This window comes from Grammomys surdaster, unplaced genomic scaffold (assembly GCF_004785775.1).
Source record: "Grammomys surdaster isolate TR1022 unplaced genomic scaffold, NIH_TR_1.0 125167, whole genome shotgun sequence".
Classification (NCBI taxonomy): Eukaryota; Metazoa; Chordata; class Mammalia; order Rodentia; family Muridae; genus Grammomys; species Grammomys surdaster.
Genome location: NW_021620060.1, coordinates 428,863 through 447,037, shown reverse-complemented (window position 1 = coordinate 447,037; position 18,175 = coordinate 428,863). Strand labels below are relative to the sequence as shown.

Sequence of the window (18,175 nt, the reverse complement as noted above, 5' to 3'; positions counted from 1 at the left end):
TAATGCTTCTTTGTACAGTTTGCCTGGGAGTTAAAAGATGAAAGTCATCAAAACAAATCACCACACAGAGCATGTCATATTGTAAAAATTCAGTGTCACATAAAATTACTTGCCTAATCAGTGTTGCTTTACCACATATGGTGGAAGTTATTTAGTTCTTATATGATTACATCAGTGATTGGAAAGTTGTTCCATGCTACGTCAAAAGAGGATGTTTGGGTACAGACACAGCATAGGCTGTTATGTCTTTCTTATACATCCTTAGAAATGCTTTGGAGACTAAGACGTAAACCAACCAGGTCTAAAGTCAGTTATCAGTATATATTTTTGTAGTGTTCTGCAGAACAATAAGTAACACTAGTACACAATTTTATCTATGGACACCAAGTCTACAGTATTCCAAAGTCTATAGTTCTTTCTTTCTAATAGGGAGTATCCCTAGACTGGATAAGGAATTCTGGATCTGAGAAAACTCTGGAAATATATTCAGAGAACTCTGGATGTTTATGTCAAATGACAGACCTTGTAAGTGGGAAGAGAAACTAGATGTAATCTTTATTCCTTTGAAGCGTGCTTTTAGAAGGGAAATGGCATAAGAATATATACATCTCATAAGAATATATGCATGTCATGAAGCAGGATGGCTGCAAAATAATTGCATGCTGGGAAATTAATTTCCTATAGCTTTGGTAAAGAGCCATCGCCACGTTGGCTTAGAAAGAATGTATTTGGGTTTCACAGAGACAAGAGTCTGTCGTAGATGGGAGACATGGCAGCTGGAGCAAAAGCTTAGGGCTGACATCTTGCACTGCTGTCAAAAAGCAGAGAAAGCAATTAGGCAAAGTAGGCTAAGTATAAACAAAAGCTATACAGGTAATGTTTAATAATAGTTCTTTTTTGTATTTTGTTTTTTTTAGCTTGTAACACCAAAATTGCTGCAAATAATAGACAAAAGGATGAGCCAGCAGATATCCTTTCAGTATGCTATACTGAAAGGCTACGTCCAAGGGGAAATGGATGTACTCAATATAATTGATCAGATTGCAAGTTCCAAACAGACTAAACAGGTGAGAGCAAACCGAGACATGAGGAGAAACCTCCACTCTTTTTACTACCGCATTGCTGACACACATCCTGTACTGAGTCCACATGTAGATATAGCCTCTGATTCCTGGCTTGCTACATCACTTACCTTACTTAACTAGAAAGTCTGTAAATACCAGTGCTATAGTAGCATACTAGGAGCTTCTTGGAAGGTGCCTTTGCATCCATGCAAAGGGCTCAACCCTCTCTTAGTGCAGGCTCCCGTATTAGTCAGGAACTACTCCAGAGTGAGGAATGGTGGGCACAGTGTTGAACAGTTTCCTCACTGTGCCCCAAAGCTCCTACCATTTCTTTCCATTTTTCTGGTTTTGACCCAATTAAAAACTAAGGAAAATAGAAGCCAGTGGTCTGACAAACAGTATTTAAAAAATCAACAGTTATCTACATGTATCCAGTCATGTGTTCTCACTGTGCAGATGAAAAATGGGGTCAAGAGAGATTCATTTGATCATGCCTACACTCCCTTGGCTGAGAAGTGGCAAAAACAGCTCTCAGCTCTAAATCCTAGAGTTTACTTTTTATTCTGTTTGAAGCAGATTAGTGTTTGTACTATGTAGGTGGTATGTAGCTAGGTAGAGTTCAAACCTGTCCTCATTGCAATTTGTAACACTTGAATGCCAAATTATATGTGCTAAAAGCATAGTAAAAATATTGCACACCAAATTCATGGCAGAACACAAAAATAGCATTTCTTTTCTCTGCTACCTGCAATTATAAGCCAATTTTCCTAAGTTTTCTTACAATCTCTCACAAGTAATACCTAGCAATAAGATTTGAGAGAGCAAAGGAGAAGACACAAAGGACTTGGGTCTCTAAAATATCAACACATTCTAGTTACAATTTCAATTCTCATACTTTGGTCAAATGTTCTGTGTATTTCTGATTGAAAATCATCTTTGTGTCCCTAATTTTAAAGCTCACTGCCTAAATTCTATTCCAATCCTTAAAGCATTCTCCATCCTGCATAAAACTACTTATTTTAATTTTATGTGCATAAATGTTTTGCATGTATGTATAACTGTACAATGTAGATGCCTGTTACTCATTAAGCCAGAAGAGGGCACCAGGTCTCCTGGAACCAGACTTAAGAACAGTTGAAGCTGCTTTGTGAGTTCTGAGAAATGAACCCTAGTCTTCTGAAAAAGCAGCAAGAGCTCTTAACTGCTGAGATATCTCTCCATGCCATCCCTTATCCTCTGGAATAAAGTTATCAGATTAGCTTAAACATCAGTTACAAATGCAAAACTTCTTTTAAATGGTTTATTTTTCCAATGAAGATGATATCTTTTTGTTCTATAGATACTGTTAAAGCGAGTAATGAGGAATATGGAATGTGCTATGAAAGAGCTAGGTAGGTACCTTCACTCTAAATATACAACTTAACCATCTCTTATGGTTATGACAATCTCAGAAAAGCCATAGCCAACATACCATGTGCATGTAGTTTCACAAGACGCCAGAAGAAGGTTAGACTCCCTAGGAACTAAAGTCAGACAGTTGTGAGCCTCCATGTGGGTTCTGGAAGGTGAACCTTGGTATTCTGCAAGATCAGCAAGTGTCCTTAGTCACTGATCCAACTCTCCAACCCCCAAAACCTAATTCTTAATAGTAAAATGGTAAACTTAAACAAACAACATGATTGAGTTTTCCATGCTATGTAATATTAGTGTAAAATTATGTTAACATATAATAAATGTATTAGTATAGTATTACCTCATCACACATGTTCTCTGGTTTTTAGTGTGTGTTCAAACAATCCACATTACCATACTAAGATTCTATATATCATTTGTAGCCTGATTAATTTCCCTTTCTTCCAAACCAGATACAACTTGTGCCTTCATGAGTGACTCAAAGAATATTGCCACAGAGACTCATGATTTATGGGTTGGAATCAAAATAGAGCCTGAGGGTCTCTCTGAGGAGTGCAGAGGGCTCAATGCCCACCTGGCAAGAGTGTCACCTCTGAATCATGCCAAGCTATACTTCTGGTATAGGGAAAATACTTCTGGTATAGGGTGTTTGAATAGAACAAACACCCTAATAACATAGGGCTCACATGCAAAAACAGGGCTTGGCAGGAAGTGGCTGGCAACCAAAGAACCCAGAGAGCCCAGGAGTGGAGCCTGAGAAAGCTGTGTGGCAAATAATCTCAGGGCAGAGAAGCGATCATAACCAAGGGAAAGCCCACATGTCCAAAGTGAGTGGGATGAGGTTTAAATGGGCATCTAGGAATCCAGAAAACATAAACAGAAAGGCACATACAAATGTGTCTTTTAGATTTGCCAAGAGCACAAAAGGAAAATGACCCAGAAAGAGCTAGCTATAGGACTTTATTGGAAACCATAGATGAACATGTAGTACATACTCAAAGGTGCTGTTTTGAACCAAACAAGAAAATGAATCATGAATACCAGACATGTGGCCTCAAGCATGCTTTCAGGGCCCAGCAGGAGTGGACCAGTGCAACCATTAGTTTAGGGAAGGGCTTTCCATTACTTTTCCATAGGCTCAGCACAAGTGTGAGTATTATCCAAGAAAAGGACAGTATCTCATCACTATTGGTGAGGGGCTGATAACAGAGGTGGGTTGCTTGCCCCTGGGTGAAAGTTGCACACTTTGGACTTAGAGGAGAATAGTTAGCTTTGGGTCTTCTCTTAAGACAATCTTCTCATTTTACCTGAAAATATTCCACTATTCTTCAGGCTACTTAGAGTATGATCATCCAGAAATCGCTGTCACTATGAAAACCAAGGAAGAGATTAATGTCATGCTCAATATGGCCAGAGAAATTGTCAAGGCTTTCAGGTCCAAAGGAATTATACACAAGCTGGAAGGCTCTGAGATTAACAAGGTGAGACTGTGAAATTTAGATGAAGCATGTAGATTTATGATGAAAGCCACTGAAAGGATGAGACTGGGATACTGAAGGTTTCAGCTCCTTTGTGCTCTGTGAATATGAAGCGTGTTCAAACTCACACTAGACGGTTGGAACTTCATGATGTTAAATGTGCTCCTTGGGATCGTCACAAAAACCTTCCAAAAAAGGTACATGAAAGAAAAAGAACCAACCCAAGTGCTTCACAAATAAAACTAGAGCAAAAACAGCATAATGTAGAACCAAAAGAATTATAAGTATTTTAAAAAGAAAAATAAAAAAATGTCAAAATGGCAGAAGAAAATCTTGTGGGGAGTTGGAAGAAAGTGAGGTGCAGATATAAAATTTTAAAGACAAATATTTACAGCTTATTAAGGTTCCCAAATGAAAGGCAAAGATGAGCAAGAAGTTTAGAACTAACATGATCAAACCACAGGCTATTTTTAGAAAATAAGGAAGTTGGACCTTTACCTAAAACCATGTAGAAAAGAATAATTCAAAATGAATCCATAGCCTAAATATAAAATCTAAAATCATAGAATTAAAGAAGAAAACATAAAAACATAGAATTCCATCACCATCTAGGCTGATTTCTTGGAATTATTGTCTAAAGCACATGCAGAAATAAAAGGAAGGAAAGACAGAAACAGCACTTTAAAATGTGAATTAAATTATCACATACTAAAAAACTAATCCACAGAGTGAAAGGGAACATTTTCAATCTATACATTTAAGATATTGATACATAAAGAAATTTCCTAAAACTAGTCAAACCTGATTTTTGAAATGAGAATGGATATGAAAAGATATTTTCTCCAAAAAAAGACATCGAAACGCCCTGATAAACATGTAGAAATTTGCCTACTGTCACTAATGCCTGGTGAAGTCGAAATCAAAACAAATGAGACAACAAACAGAAATGAACAGAAATGATGTCATGTTTCCCGATCACACAGAATCAGGGAAACAGAAAATACATGTCCGTAACCAAGCAGAGAAAATGGGATCCCTGTGAGCCACTGGTGGGAATGTAAACCTGTACCATCTCTGTGGGAAAGAGTAGTGAAGCTCTCACAACCCACTTGTGTTGCTAGCAGTTCTTTGATATACATTCAAGGTAGGAAAAGGCCAAGTCTTTAAGAGATTTTTACATCTGTATTCATAGAAACAGTATTCATAGTATCTGCCGCATAGACAGATAAAGGATGATATAATATGTACCATATGTATAGAATCGAATGTCCTCAGTCTTAATGAAGAAAGAAATGCTGGCCATGGGTGTGTGAACATGGAAGATTCTATACAAAAAGGATATGGCTGTTTTAAAGAGATACTTAACATCTCTACTAATCAAAGAATACATATTATCAGGCCTGCCAGGGCTATATAGAGAGAATTTGACTACAAAAACAAGGAGCAAGAGGAGGAGGAAGAAGAAGAAAGGAAGGAAGGAACAGAGAGAGAGAGAGAAAGAGAGAGAGAGAGAGAGAGGGAGGGAGGGAGGGAGGGAGGGAGGAAGGAAGGAAGGAAGGAAGGAAGGAAGGAAGGAAAATGAAGGAAATAAAGAGGAAGGCAAAAAAGGAAAAAAGAAAAAATGAAATAGAACCTATGGTTTGAAGAAATAGCCCACCCCCCTCTCTCCCCCACCTTAATTTGAACTTATTTTTTTCATGCCCTGGGACATTTTTCCATTGATGAATTTAATTTATTTATTTTACATCTCTTTTTTTACTTTCAGTGACTCATTTTATTGACTTTCAGTCTTTCAATTCTATTTTTTTCTTTATTGGATATTTTATTTACACTTCAAATGTTATCCTCTCCAGGTCTCTCCTCCAGAAACCCCTTATCCCATTCCTCCCTGCCTCTATGAGGGTGATCCACCACCACCACCTACCCACTCCCACCTCTCACCCTGGCATTCTCCTACACTGGGGCATCGAACCCTCACAGGACCAAGAACTGTTCCTTCCACTGATGTCCAACAAGGCCATCCTCTGCCACAAACGCGGCCAGAGCCCTGGGTCCATCCATGTGTACTCTTTGGTTGGTGGTCTAGCCCCGAGAGCTTCTAGGGGATCTGGCCAGTTGACACTTGATCCCACCATGGGGCTGCAAACCCCCTCTGCTCCTTTACTCCCTTCTCCAGCTCCTCCATCGGGGACCCCAAGCTCAGTCCAATGGTTGGCTGCCAGCATCCACCTCTGTATTTATCAGACTCTGACAGAGCCTCTCGGGAGACAGTCAAATCAGGCTCCTGTCAGCAAGCACTTCCCTGCATCCACAATAGGGTTTGGCGACTGTATATGGGATGGCAGTCTCTGGATGGCCTTTTCTTCAGTCTCTACTCCACACTTTGTCTCCATATTTTCTTCTGTATTTTGGTCCCCTTCCAAAGAATCTTGATTGCAGCCTCCCCTCCTCCAGGTTTCCCCACCACCACATGCACACAGTCCTCTCCCATCACCCTCTCCCTTTCTCCTCTGAGAGAGTGGCACCCACCCCTGCCAGGAGGAGTTTGTCTTTTTAACAGGACATATTGCTCTTGTAGAGGACCCAAGTTCAGTTCCCAGTACCCGTACAACTCATTACACCTATAACTCCAGCTCCAGGAGGTCTTACATCCTCTTCTAGCCTCTGTGAGCATGCACTTACTCAGTACACACACACACACACGTACATACATCAATACACATATACACATACACCACACATATATACATACATATATGCACATACAGCAATACACACACATACATATACCTCCACACACATACACAAATATACAAGCACATAATTAAAATTAATAATGAATCTTACAAAACTAGAACCTGAGAAAGCCAGGGCTGAAGTTCAGTGGTACAGTGCTTGCCTACAACAAACAAAACCCTGAATTCAATACTTGTACTATGTTACTTGTACTATGTTCAATACTTGCATATGTTAACTACACATATGCAAAGAAAAACAGCTGATTATGGAAGGACATACATATATGGAAGTTCTTTAGAAGCAGAGGCAGGAGGATCAGAAGTTCAAGATATTCTTTAGGTACATGTGGATTAGAGGCGAGGCCAGACTACATGAGACCATATTATAAAATAAACAAAGAAAAACAGAACTGAGAATATCAAAACCAGTAATGATGCCTTTGCTTATCGTCTCATAATGCCAAGAAACATTATTAATGCTCTATCAAGTTATGATAAAGAAAATTTAAATATTAGAGAGCTAATGCAAACCAGATCAGCTAGCAGAGATGCCAAATCAGAAACTCAGCTTTGAAAACCCATGCCTGAGAGGGTATCCTATGCCCAAATGGACTCAGCAGACCAGATGATAAAGGATATAAGTGTGGATGTGTGCACATTTGTATGTATGTATGTGTGTATGTATGTATGTATGTATGTATGTATGTATGTATGTATGTATGTGTATGTATGTGTGTATGTATGTATGTATGTGTATGTATGTATGTATGTGTATGTGTGTGTATGTATGTATGTATGTATGCATGTGTGTATGTATGTGATAGTAGTTAAAGAAAAAGTCACGAAGTTGAGAGGGAGTGAGAGAAATTGATGCAGGAGGAGGGGGGAAGGATTTTAATACAGTACTTGTGTATAAAATACTCCCAAATGCATACATAGGAGTGTGTGGTGTGAGTGCAGGCAGTCAGAGAGTGTAGAGAGGATTGGATCCCCTGGAGCTGGAGTTACAGGCAGTAGGTAGAAGAAGCAGAGAGATCACATTCTCCACCCCAAACATAAAGCCGAGAAAGCAAATTGATGTGGGACATGCTAGAAACTCTCGAATCCAACCCCGACTCCTAGTGACATTCTTCATCCAGCATGGCCACACCTCTTAAACCATCCGCTAATAATGTCACCAACTGGGGATTAAATCTTCAAACATGTGAGTCTGCAGGAGACACTTCTAACTTAAAGCACCACAATCCAGAATGGGAAACTGTTACATGCTGTGGCTGGGGTCTGCAATGCCCTCCCGAGCAGAGGGCTAACTAACGCAGTACAGTAAAAAGCTGCTGCTGCTGCTGCTGCTGCTGCTGCTGCTGCTCCTCCTCCTCCTCCTCCTCCTCCTCCTCCTCCTCCTCCTTCTTCTCCTGCTTCTTTTTCTTCTCTTCATTCTGTATACACAGTTTGATTCACCTTCTTTCTTAAATGTTGTGCTTCTAGTTAATCATGGCCAAAAAGATTGAGGTGCTTGATCTGCAGTCTGTTATCCAGCCATTTAATGTTGACGAAGCACCATACTATATCCCATGGCTTAGTGATGATCCTGAAGCCATAAACTTTATTCAGGTAAAAATTTATACCTCCTGATAATGTCTTTAATGCACTAACAAATAATCATGAAAACAGTAAGGATTTGACCATGATACTTGCTAGTTAAAACTCTGTAATTGTCCCTTGCTGTCTATAAGCTATAATCAACATCTCTTTGAATACAACCCAAAGTCCTAGTACAAGCTGCCTCGCACCTGCCTCTCCACCTTTAGCTTCTGTTTCCCACAGGCCAGATGCCCTTTATTTTGTCTATGCTGAACTATTGATGGTGCCATTCACACTAAATTCTCTTTCAATTCATTAATCTGTGGATTCTGTGCAATTTCTTGAAAATGTCCACTGGTCCCAGACCCTTTTCAATCTATCCTGACTTGTTGCACTTCTGAAAACTACCAGACGTAGTCAGAGATGTAGGTCCTTGGGGTAATTTTTCACCAGAATACCATCATGTTGTCTTTGGTTTGAAGTAAGAAATGTGCTACCATTGTTTCCAATATGCATGTATGCTGTACTATTATATATATTATATTGCAAGTAATTTTACATCTCTGCCCCCACTATTTAGCTCATTCGTCCTTCATTTTACTTTCTTTCCCTTTAGTTTTTATTGTTATGGCTTCTGAGAAAGAACACTGCTATGTATTCCAAGGTGGCTTCCAAGTATCACTTATCTTGCCTCTGCTTCCCAAATGTCAGATTACAAACATGAGCAACTAGACCTGGCTTCATTCATCTTTTGAATGCCCATCCCACCATTCTCATAGATTGCTTGTGGAATGACTAAATCAATAGGCCTCACGTGTTTTAATGATATTCTTTTCAGTGCTTGTTCAGCACAAAGCTTAAACTTTCCCTTAATTATTCAGAATGGGTTGTTATATGCTTAGATTTTATAGTGCCTGAGACACAGACACATCATTCACCCTGTCTACCTGTACCTTTTCACCTAGATGAATCATTCTGATTCTCCCACTCCTTTCTTATTTCTAGATTATTTGTCTTCATGCATGTATAGGATTTGGATACAAAATTTATATTTGTGGATCTCCAATTTCCCCTGTGTTCATTTACAATCCTCTTTGCTACCACAAAATTGCAACCAGCACAATCTCTTAGATCTTATTGAATATTTACTTTAAATGTATAAAAGTTCTATTAAAGTATAGATCAACCGCCCAAATTTATCTTTTTTCTCTTTAGGAAAAAGCAAAAGTTGTAACATTTGACTGTGGAAATAACATATTTGAAGAAGGTGATGAGCCAGAAGGAATCTATGTAATAATTTCAGGCATGGTTAAGGTAAAGCAGAGAGGCTTGTGAATGTGATTGTGAGCATTCAAGCTGTTCATTTTTAAGAAAAAAAATAAGAAAAAAGAACTTTGCAAAATTAAGAATTAATGACTTTTCATGCTATAAAATGAAGAGATGCTTTCTTTTTTATTTTATTTTTATTAATGATTTTATTCATTTACATTTCAAATGATATCCTCCTTCCTCGTTATCCCTCCACAAATCACCCATCCCATCTGTTCTTTGGCCCTCCCCTTTGCTTCTGTGAGGATGCTCCTGTACCTACTCACCCACTCCTGCCTCACCACTCTAGCATCCCCTTACACTGGGGCATCAAACCTCCACAGGACCAAGGGCCTCCCCTCCCATTGATGTCACATAAGTCTATCCTCTTCTACAAATGTATCTGGAGGTATGGATGCCTCCATGTACACTCTTCCATTGGTGGTTTAGTCTCTGGAGGCTCAGGATATTCTGGTTGGTTAGTTGATATTGTTCTTCCTATGGGGCTGCAATCCCCTTCAGCTCCTTCAGTCCTTTCCCTAGCTCTCCCATTGGGGTCCTCAGGCTCAGTCCAATGATTGGCTGTATTTGTATCTGTATTGGTCAGGTGCTGGTAAAACCTCTCAGGGAACATTCATACCTGGCTCCCTGTCAGCAAGTACTTCTTGGCATCAGCAAATAGTGTTGGGTTTGGTGTCTGCAGATGAGATAGACCCCTAGATGGGAAGGTCTCTGGGTGGCCTTTCCTTCAGTATCTGTTCCATTTTTGTCCCTATCTTTCCTTTAGACAGGAACATTTCTGGGTTAACAATTTTGAGATAAATGGGAGGCCCCATTGTTCAACTGGGGTCTCTGCAGGTTCTATCTCCCATTTGTTGTCTATTTTGGCTACGGTCATCCCCATTGAGTCATAGAGGACTAACATCTAAAATATACCAAAGAACTCAAGAAGTTAGACTCCAGAGAACCAAATAACCCTGTTAAAAAATAGGATACAGAGCTAAACAGTTCTCAACCGAAAAATCTCAAATGGCTGAGAAGCACTTAAAGAAGGTTCAACATCCTTAGTCATCAGGGAAATGCAAATCAAAACAATGCCAAGATTCCACCTCATACCAGTCAGAATGACTAAGATCAAAAACTCAGGTGATAGTAGATGCTGGCAAGGGTGTGGAGAAAGAGGAATCATATTTTCTAGTTCCATCCATTTGCCTGTGAATTTCATGAAGTTATTGTATTGGAATCCTCCATTCCTGGTAGGATTGCAAGCTGGTAAAATCACTTTGGAAATCAATCTAGCAGTTCCTCAGAAAATTGAAAATAGTTCTACCTGAAGACTCAGCTATACCACTCCTGGGCATATACCCAGAAGATATTCCAACATATAACAAGGACACATGCTCCACAATGTTTATAGCAGCCTTATTTATAGTACCCAGAAGGTGGAAACAATCCAGATGTCCTTCAAAATGTGGCACATTTACTCAATGGAGTTCTGCTCAGCTATTAAGTACAATAACTTCATGAAATTCACAGGCAAATGGATGGAACTAGAAAATATGATCCTGAGTGAGGTAATCCAGATACAAAAGAACACACATAGTATGTACTCACTGATAAGTGAATATTAGCCCAAAAGTACAGAGTACTCCAGATACAATTCACAGACCACATGAAGCTCAAGAAGCAGGAAGACCAAAGTGTGGATGCTTCAATCCTACATAGAAGGGGGAACAAAATTGTGGGACTGTGTAAGGGTATCTTGGTTCATGGCTGGCCATGGGCTTGGAACCCCAAGAATCCAAGGGAGAAACGGCAGGTGTTCGGACACATCCCCAGAACCATGGTCCTGACACGCAGTCTAGTCTCCGTGGACCTACATTTTTCAGTCACGTAGGCCATTACAGCCCCTACGGAAGTGCACAGATAGAGGGTGTGGCTTCAGGCCTCAAGCCCTAGAGAGATTTACATACTAATGAAGGCCAATGGGGGGAGCAAACTAAGCATTCTTCCCCAGACCCTCCCCCTTTCTCCCTCCCTATTTAACTCAGGTCTGCCCTGGGTTTCAGGGGGGGTATATCCAGATCCATCTCTCATCCACCATGAAAATAAACCCTTTTGGAACCAAGGACTTTCTCGTGTCATTGGGGTCTGCCGTCGTCAAAGCCTCCAGCCTTTGGAACTCCAGACATTTCTCCTGTTTGTGGGACCCACTAGCGTGGAAAGCCTCTGGGACACCTCTGCTGTGGCCTATTTACCCAAACAAAATAATTACAGGAAGTAGAGGAAGGGAGGGACCTAGGAGGGAGAGAGGAGGGGAAAGCAAAAAAGGGGGATAGGATCAGGTATTGGAAGGGTCAGAAGAAAAGTATGGAAGATCAGGAAATTGAATAGAAATATGTAACAGTAGAGGATGGGCAACTGGGGATAGCCACTTGAAAGTCCCAGAAACCAGGGAAGTGAGAGGCTCCCAAGAGATCCTTTAAGAGAACAGTTAGCATGCAAATGATGATTTCCAAACCAGACACAATGGCTAACAACTTGCCACCTTCCAAGCCCTCTCTCTCTCTCTCTCTCTCTTTCTATTTGTTTGTTTATTTGTTTATTACTTATTTTTTTTTTTTATTTTCTGAGTGTGGTTTTTTTTTTTTAATTTTTTTATTGGATGTTTTATTTACATTTCATATGTTGTCCCCTTACCCCATCCCCCACCCACCCAGGAACCCCCAATCCCCTCACACCTCCTCCTTCTTCTTTGTGGATGTAACCTCTATCTACCCCCCCACTCCCACCTCCCCACCCTCAAAACTCCCACCCCCTGGGGCGTCCAGCCTTCATGAGGTCAAGGATCTCATCTTCCACCTGTGCCCAGCAGGGCCCTCCACTCTTATATATTCAGCTAAGGCCCTAGATCTCTCCATAAGTGCTCCCAGGCTGGTGGTTTAGACCCTGGGAGCTGTGGTTGGTTGGTATTGTTGCTCTCCTCATGGGGCCACAAATCCTTTCAGCTCCTTCAGTCTTCACTCTAACTCCTCCATTGAGAACCCCATGATCACTTCAATGGCTAGTTGTGAGCATCTGCCTCTGAATATGTCAGACTCTTGAAGACCTCTGAGGAGACATCCATATCAGGCTCTTATCAGCATGCACTTCCTGACTTCCACATCAGCATCTACCTTTGGTGACTGCACATGGGATGGATACTCAGGTGGAAAGGTCTTCAGACGGCCCCTCCTTCAGTTTTTGTCCCTCGCTTTGTCTCCATATTTGCTCCCTTGAGTATTTTGTTGCTCCTTCTAAGAAGGACCGAATCACCCCCACTTGGTCTTCATTCTTTATGGACTTCATGTGGCCTGTGAGTTGCATCTTGGGCATTTTAAGGTTCTGGGCTAATATCCAATAATCAGTGAGTGAATACCATGTGTGTTCTTTTGTGATTGGCTTACCTCACTCAGTATGATAATTTCTAGTTCCATCCATTTACCTAGGAACCTCTCAAATTCATTGTTTTTAATAGCTGAGTAATACTCCATTGTGTAAATATACCACATTTTTTTAATCCATTCCTCAGTTGAAGGACATCTGGGTTCTTTCCAGCTCCTGGCTATTATAAATAAGGCTGCTATGAACATAGTTGAGCATATGTCCTTATTATATGTTCGAGCACCTTCTGGGTATATGCCTAGGAGTGGTATAGCTGGATCCTCGGGTAATGCTATGTCCAATTTTCTAAGGAACCGCCACACTGATTTCCAAAGTGGTTGCACCATCTTGCAGTCCCACCAACAATGGAGGAGTGTTCCTCTTTCTCCACACCCTCGCCAGCATCTACTATCACCTGAGTTTTTAATCTTAGCCATTCTGACTGGTGTGAGATGGAATCTCAGGGTTGTTTTGATTTGCATTTCCCTGACGACTAAGGATGCCGAGCATTTCTTTAGGTGCTTCTCGGCCATTCGAGTTTCTTCTGTTGAAAATTCTTTGTTAAGCTCTATACCCCATTTTTTAATAGGGTAATTTGGTTGCCTGGAGTCTAATTTCTTGAGTTCTTTGTATATATTGGATATTAGCCCTCTATCAGATGAAGGATTGGTAAAGATCTTTTCCCAATTTGTTGGTTGTCGTTTTGTCCTATTGACAGTGTCCTTTGCCTTACAGAAACTTTGCAATTTTATGAAGTCCCATTTGTCAATTCTTGATCTTAGAGCATATGCCATTGGAGTTCTGTTCAGGAACTTTTCCCCTGTGCCCAAGTATTCGAGGCTTTTCCCCACCTTCTCTTCTATTAGTTTCAGTGTATCTGGTTTTATGTGGAGGTCCTTTATCCACTTAGATTTGAGCTTTGTACAAGGGGATAAGAATGGATCAATTTTCATTCTTCTACATGTTGTCCTCCAGTTGAACCAGCACCATTTGTTGAAAATGCTGTCCTTTTTCCACTGGACAGTTTTAGCTCCTTTGTCAAAGATCAAGTGACCATAGGAGTGTGGGTTCATTTCTGGGTCTTCAATTCTATTCCATTGATCTTCCTGCCTGTCTCTGTACCAATACCAGGTAGTTTTTATCACTATTGCTCTGTAGTACAGCTTGAGGTCAGGGATGGTGATTCCTCCCGAAGTTCTTTTATTGTTGAGAATAGTTTTCGCTATCCTAGGTTTTTTGTTATTCCATATGAATTTGAGAATTTCCTTTTCTAACTCTGTGAAGAATTGAGTTGGGATTTTAATGGGGATTGCATTGAATCTGTAGATTGCTTTTGGCAAGATGGCCATTTTTATTATATTAATCCTGCCAATCCATGAGCATGGGAGATCTTTCCATCTTCTGAGATCTTCTTCAATTTCTTTCTTCAGAGACTTGAAGTTCTTGTCATACAGGTCGTTCACTTGCTTGGTTAGATTCACACCAAGGTATTTTATATTATTTGCAACTATTGTGAAGGGTGTCATTTCCCTAATTTCTTTTTCAGTCTGTTTATCTTTCATGTAGAGGAAGGCTACTGATTTGTTTGAGTTGATTTTATAACCAGCCACTTTGCTGAAGTTGTTTATCAGGTTTAGGAGTTCTCTGGTGGAAGTTTGGGGGTCACTTAAGTATACTATCATATCATCTGCAAATAGCGATATTTTGACTTCTTCCTTTCCTGTTTGTATCCCTTTGACTTCTTTTTGTTGTCTAATTGCTCTGGCTAAGACTTCCAGTACTATATTGAATAGGTAGGGGGAGAGTGGGCAGCCTTGTCTAGTCCCTGATCTTAGTGGGATTGCTTCAAGTTTCTCTCCATTTAGCTTGATGTTGGCTACTGGTTTGCTGTAAATTGCTTTTACTATGTTTAGGTAGGGGCCTTGAATTCCTGATCTTTCCAAGACTTTTATCATGAAGGGATGTTGAATTTTGTCAAATGCTTTCTCAGCATCTAGTGAGATAATCATATGGTTTTTTTCTTTAAGTTTGTTTATATAGTGGATTACATTGATGGATTTCCGAATATTGAACCATCCCTGCATTCCTGGGATAAAACCTACTTGATCATGATGGATGATTGTTTTGATGTGGTCTTGGATTCGGTTTGCTAGAATTTTATTGAGTATTTTTGCATCGATGTTCATAAGGGAGATTGGTCTGAAGTTCTCTTTCTTTGTTGGGTCCTTGTGGGGTTTGGGAATGAGTGTAATTGTAGCTTCATAGAACGAATTGGGTAGTGTTCCTTCTGTCTCTATTTTGTGGAATAGTTTGAAGAGAATTGGTATTAGGTCTTCCTTGAAGGTCTGATAGAATTCAGCGCTAAAACCATCTGGTCCTGGGCTTTTTTTAGTGGGGAGACTTTTAATGACTGCTGCTATTTCCTGAGGGGTTATGGGACTATTTAGATGGTTTATCTGCTCCTGGTTTAATTTTGGTACCTGGTATCTGTCTAGGAAATTGTCCATTTCATCCAGGTTTTCCAGTTTTGTTGAGTATAGGCCTTTGTAGTAGGATCTGATGATTTTTTTAATTTCTTCCGTTTCTGTTGTTATGTCTCCCTTTTCAGTTCTGATTTTATTAATTTGGATACTCTCTCTGTGCCCTCTGGTTAATCTGGCTAATGGTTTATCTATCTTGTTGATTTTCTCAAAGAACCAACTCCTGGTTTTATTGATATTTTGTATTGTTCTTTCAGTTTCTATTTGGTTGATTTCATCCCTGAGTTTGATTATTTCCTGCCTTCTACTCCTCCTGGGTGTATTTGCTTCTTTTTGTTCTAGGGCTTTTAGTTGTGCAGTCAACTTGTTAGTGTGTGCTCTTTCCAGTTTCTTTTTGTAGGCACTTAGAGCTATGAGTTTTCCTCTTAGCACTGCCTTCATGGAGTCCCACAAGTTTTGGTATGATGTGTCCTCATTTTCATTGAAATCTAAAAAGTCTTTAATTTCTTTCTTTATTTCTTCCTTGACCAAGTCATCATTGAGTAGAGAGTTGTTCAGTTTCCATGTGCACATGGGTTTTCCATTGGTTTTGTCATTATTAAAGACCAGTCTTATTCCATGGTGATCTGATAAGAGGCAAGGGATTATTTCAATCTTTTTGTATCTGTAGAGGCTTGTTTTGTGACCAATTATATGGTCTATTTTGGAGAAGGTACCATGAGGTGCTGAGAAAAAGGTATATTCTTTTGTTTTAGGATGAAATGTTCTATAGATGTCTGTTAAGTCCATTCGGTTCATAACTTCTGTTAATGTCAAAGTGTCTCGGTTTAGTTTCTGTTTCCATGATCTGTCCATTGCTGAGAGTGGGGTGTTGAAATCCCCCACTATTATTGTGTGAGGTGTAATGTGTGTTTTGAGCTTTAGTAAAGTTTCTTTTATGTATGTAGGTGCCCTTGCATTTGGGGCATAGATGTTCAGAATTGAGAGTTCACCTTGGTAGCTTTTTCCTTTGATGAGTATGAAGTGTCCTTCCTTATCTTTTTTGATTAATTTTGGATGGAAGTCGATTTTATTTGATATTAGAATGGCTACTCCAGCTTGTTTCTTGGGACCATTGGCTTGGAAAATTGTTTTCCACCCTTTTATTCTGAGGTAGTGTCTGTCTTTGTCACTGAGGTGTGTTTCTTGTATGCAGCAAAATTCTGGGTCTTGTTTGTGTATCCAGTCTGCTAGTCTGCGTCTTTTTATTGGGGAATTGAGACCATTGATGTTAAGAGATATTAAGGAAAAATGATTGTGGCTTCCTGTTATTTTTGTTATTAGAGGTAAAGTTATGTTTGTATAGTTATCTTCTTTTGGGGTTGTTGGAAGATTACTTCCTTGCTTTTTCTAGGTTGTAGTTTCCCTCCTTGTGTTGGCGTTTTCCATCCATTATCCTTTGAAGTGCTGGGTTTGTGGGAAGATATTGTGCAAATTTGGTTTTGTCATGGAATATCTTGGTTTCACCATCTATATTGATTGAGAGTTTTGCTGGGTATAGTAATCTGGGCTGGCAATTGTGTTCTCTTAGGGTCTGTATGATGTCCGTCCAGGCTCTTCTGGCTTTTATAGTCTCTGGTGAGAAGTCTGGTGTAATTCTTATAGGTCTGCCTTTATATGTTACTTGACCTTTTTCCCTTACTGCTTTTAGTATTTTTTCTTTGTTTTGTGCATCTGATGTTTTGATTATTATGTGACGGGAGGTATTTCTTTTCTGGTCTAGTCTATTTGGTGTTCTGTAGGCTTCTTGTATGTTTATGGGCATCTTGTTCTTTAGGTTAGGGAAATTTTCCTCAATGATTTTGTTGAAGATATTTACTGGCCCTTTAAGTTGGGAATCTTCATTCTCATCTATACCTATTATCCTTAGGTTTGGTCTTCTCATTGTGTCCTGGATTTCCTGGATGTTTTGAGTTAGGAGTTTTTTGCTTTTTTCATTTTCTTTGACAACTGTGTCAATATTTTCCACCGTATCTTCTGCATTTGAGATTCTCTCTTCTATCTCTTGTATTCGGTTGGTGATGCTTGCGTCTGTGACTCCTGATCTCTTTCTTAGGTTTTCTATCTCCATGGTTGTCTCCCTTTGAACTTTCTTTATTGTTTCTATTTCCATTTTCAGATCCTGAATGTTTTTGTTTAATTCCTTCTTTGTGTTTTCTTGCATTTCTTTAAGGGATTTCTGTGATTCCTCTTTAAGGGCTTCTATCTGTTTACTTGTACTCTCCTGTATTTCTTTAAGGGAGTTACTTAATTCCTTCTTATAATCCTCTATCATCATCATGAGAAGTGATTTTAATTCTGAATCCTGCTTTTCAGGTGTGAAGGGGTGTTCAGGGCTTGCTATATTGGGAGAACTGGGCACTGATGATGCCAAGAAACTTTGGTTTCTGTTGCTTATGTTCTTGCGCTTGCCTTTCGCCATCTGGGTAACTCTAGTGGTACCTGCCCTCTCTGTGTAAGATTGGAATCTGTATTTCCAGTTATCTTGCTTATTGCAGAGCTCCTCGGAGTCCAGAGGTCTCTGTGGTCTTATGCCCCTAATCTCCCGGGTGGAAGAACTCCTGGGACTCAGGCCACCTCTTGGATCTGGTAATCCTTCTGTTCTGAGTGCAGTGGCTCCTCGGCTGCTCTGAGTGCAGTGGGTTCTCGAT

General features: G+C 39.9%; 1 protein-coding gene across 2 annotated transcripts in view; it reads left to right on the top strand.

Moving 5' to 3' along the window:
- Positions 1-18,175, top strand: part of Slc9c1 (solute carrier family 9 member C1) — a 75,280-nt gene that overhangs the window by 37,717 nt on the left and 19,388 nt on the right. For both annotated transcript variants that reach the window (XM_028785241.1, XM_028785242.1), the window contains 5 exons: positions 918-1,067; positions 2,404-2,455; positions 3,810-3,958; positions 8,179-8,304; positions 9,490-9,588. In XM_028785241.1, coding sequence (XP_028641074.1) covers positions 918-1,067; positions 2,404-2,455; positions 3,810-3,958; positions 8,179-8,304; positions 9,490-9,588 — 576 coding nt within the window. The remainder of the gene's footprint in view (positions 1-917; positions 1,068-2,403; positions 2,456-3,809; positions 3,959-8,178; positions 8,305-9,489; positions 9,589-18,175) is intronic.